At 42.8% G+C, this 2,470-nt stretch overlaps 1 protein-coding gene across 1 annotated transcript; it reads right to left on the minus strand.

Moving 5' to 3' along the window:
- Nucleotides 1-900: 900 nt before the first annotated feature.
- On the minus strand, nucleotides 901-2,230 carry LOC146758597 (obscurin-like protein 1). Its single transcript, XM_085514512.1, has 2 exons — nucleotides 1,851-2,230; nucleotides 901-1,206 (listed from the first exon to the last, which is right to left on the minus strand). Exons 1-2 carry the CDS (start codon nucleotides 2,098-2,100, stop codon nucleotides 932-934), a joined length of 525 nt encoding a protein of 174 aa, XP_085370638.1. The 5' UTR covers nucleotides 2,101-2,230; the 3' UTR covers nucleotides 901-931.
- Between the last annotated feature and the right edge of the window lie 240 nt (nucleotides 2,231-2,470).

The raw sequence follows: 2,470 nt of genomic DNA on the forward strand, positions 1-2,470 counted from the left end.
CATGCCATCCCCAGTGTGCTTTTCAACTCACCTTGTACAGTGACCCTGGCTTTTGTTATGGAGTCCTCTGTCTCACAGGTGTACTCCCCACTGTCCTTGGCAGTAGAGTCATGGATGATCAGAATGGCCCCAGTTCCCTCCTGCTGCAAGTCGTACTTCTGGCTTTTTCTGATTGCTTTGCCATCCTTGTACCACCTGATGTTCAAATCCGGTTTTGACAGCTCACAGCTCAGGCTGATGTCCTGCCCTGCTGCTGCTGTCTTATCCTCCAGCTGTTTTGAAACCTCAGTAGGTTTTCCTGGAAGAAAACATTGCTTTTTGAGTAACATACACTTAGGGTAGGATGCCTCTCTCAAAATACATGCATCTACATGCTGGAGATAAGTTAGAGAGGCACTTGCAACAGACGCCATCCTACAGCCAGCAGTAATCTGTAAAGTACAGACAATAGAATTCCAGGCAGCATTTATTCTCTCTTAAATCTACCCAATTGAGGATGATGAACCATGTCTGAAAACTGCCTCTCTCTTCTCTCCACTCATCACACTGGGAGCCTCGGATGATGCTCTCAGATGCACATGCTCTAGATAGGAATTTGTTGTACAGCTAGATGATGTGAAGGCCATCCCTTCAGCTTATACTTAGAGGATATTTGCTCCCACAGTTCCCTCAACAGATCATTCCTGATTTACTGTTAATGGAACAAGCTGTAGTGAGATGCCCATTTCCAACACTACCCCAGTGCTTTGGGTAGTTCTCACATTTGTGTAAAATGTTTCCTCCTTTTACTTATTTTTAAGAGAAATTCTCAGTGCTTCGAGGTTCAAGTAGAAGGTTGCTATTCACTTTAACCATATTATGAGTTAGCTCTCACGACAATCTTATCAGAAGACAGTTGAAGGAATCAGACCCCAGAATCTCTCCCATCTCATTACCTTTCACAGACAGAGAGGCTTTGGAGGTTAGACCACGGGCAGTAAAAAACGACTTCCCCAGCGTCAGTAGGAGTCACACTTGTGATAATGAGAGTATATTTCCGACTCACGTTAGAAGCTTTAAATCGCCCACCACTTTCCACTCTGCTTCCATTCAGTGTCCACTTGAACTCATCAATGCTTTCATGGGACAGAATGCATTCAAAAGTACAATCTTCTCCCTCCTGGATTTCAGTGGTTTTCAGCCGTTTGGTAATGCCACTATTCAGCTCTGGAAGGTAAGAGATACGTTAGTATGAGGTTTATATGGAGAAAAGGCATTTGTGACTGACATGAGTAGCAGTACTGGTGTTTTAACTCAGGATTTGCAGAACATGGCTGTGTTCCTTACTGATGTATTCTCTAAGACATTCTCCACTCAGAATTACCAGAAAGCTATAAAAAAAAAGAGACGTGAATCTCTTGTCTTTGCTCTGGAAGAACTACAAGGAGAGCAGCTCAGTCCATGGAGCAGAATGAAGATTCAATGAGCTACAGAGGGAAAAACCTAACAGAGAGGACAACTCTAGGATGCTGTGTGAGAAAAAGGGTTTTGCCTATGACAAGAAATTAAATGTTTCTATTAGCTCATTTGTTACCATCCTACCCCTATTGGTGTTCAAACCATTTCTCCATTTTAGGGATGTTTAGAAAGGAAATATTTCCAGGACATTCTTGATGTGTTTGGTGATTTTCATGGCAAAATGAGATACATTTACATCAAAAGCAATGGGAATTTTCCAGACATCACTGCACTAAATTGCAGTAATACACTTCTATTGTAGAAACTATTAAGGCTCGTGGGGGAATAGGTGTAAGACATAGTGACCACACTGAATGTGCTTTCAGCACTCCTTTACTTTCCACAGTACTTACCCTGAATGCCGACCTTTGATTTGGCAACATCAGTGCCAATATCACAGGTATAGAAACCTGCATCTGACTTCTCGAAGTCATGGATAAGGGGACATAGGGTCTTCCCAGACTGTACCAGCTCATACTTGTTGCCAGAAGTGAGCACAACACCGTCCTTCTTCCACACTGGTTTGACCTTCTCTTTAGAGACTTCGCATTCCAATTTAATCACACCCCGCTCCTCACCAAAAACATCATCCAAGGACTTCATGAAGACAGCAGGCTTCTCTGCAATTAAAAGGGCAAAACAGAACAATGTGATACAGAAGTTGAGACATTTCCAGTTGCTTTCAGATTTTTAAAGAGGGATAAATAAATCTTTACCAGCACTGACAACACCAATATAGAACATAAAGCGGTTTCATGTCTGTTGACTGAATGCACTTTATGGAATTCTGAACTAATCAGTAGGAGAATACAGGGAACAGGAGGGACAGCCTGCATTGCCTTGGGTGGGACTGATATCATATGAAGTAATTGGGATGCAGCTCTTCTAAAGCTGGAGAGCTGGCATTGCCCTCACATGGAGCAGAGCTCATACAGCAGGCCTCAGGATTAAGAGGATTAGCTGCTGAACAATT

Source organism: Coturnix japonica, chromosome 13, assembly GCF_054131305.1.
Source record: "Coturnix japonica strain WE chromosome 13, WE-NBRP24, whole genome shotgun sequence".
Taxonomy (NCBI): Eukaryota; Metazoa; Chordata; class Aves; order Galliformes; family Phasianidae; genus Coturnix; species Coturnix japonica.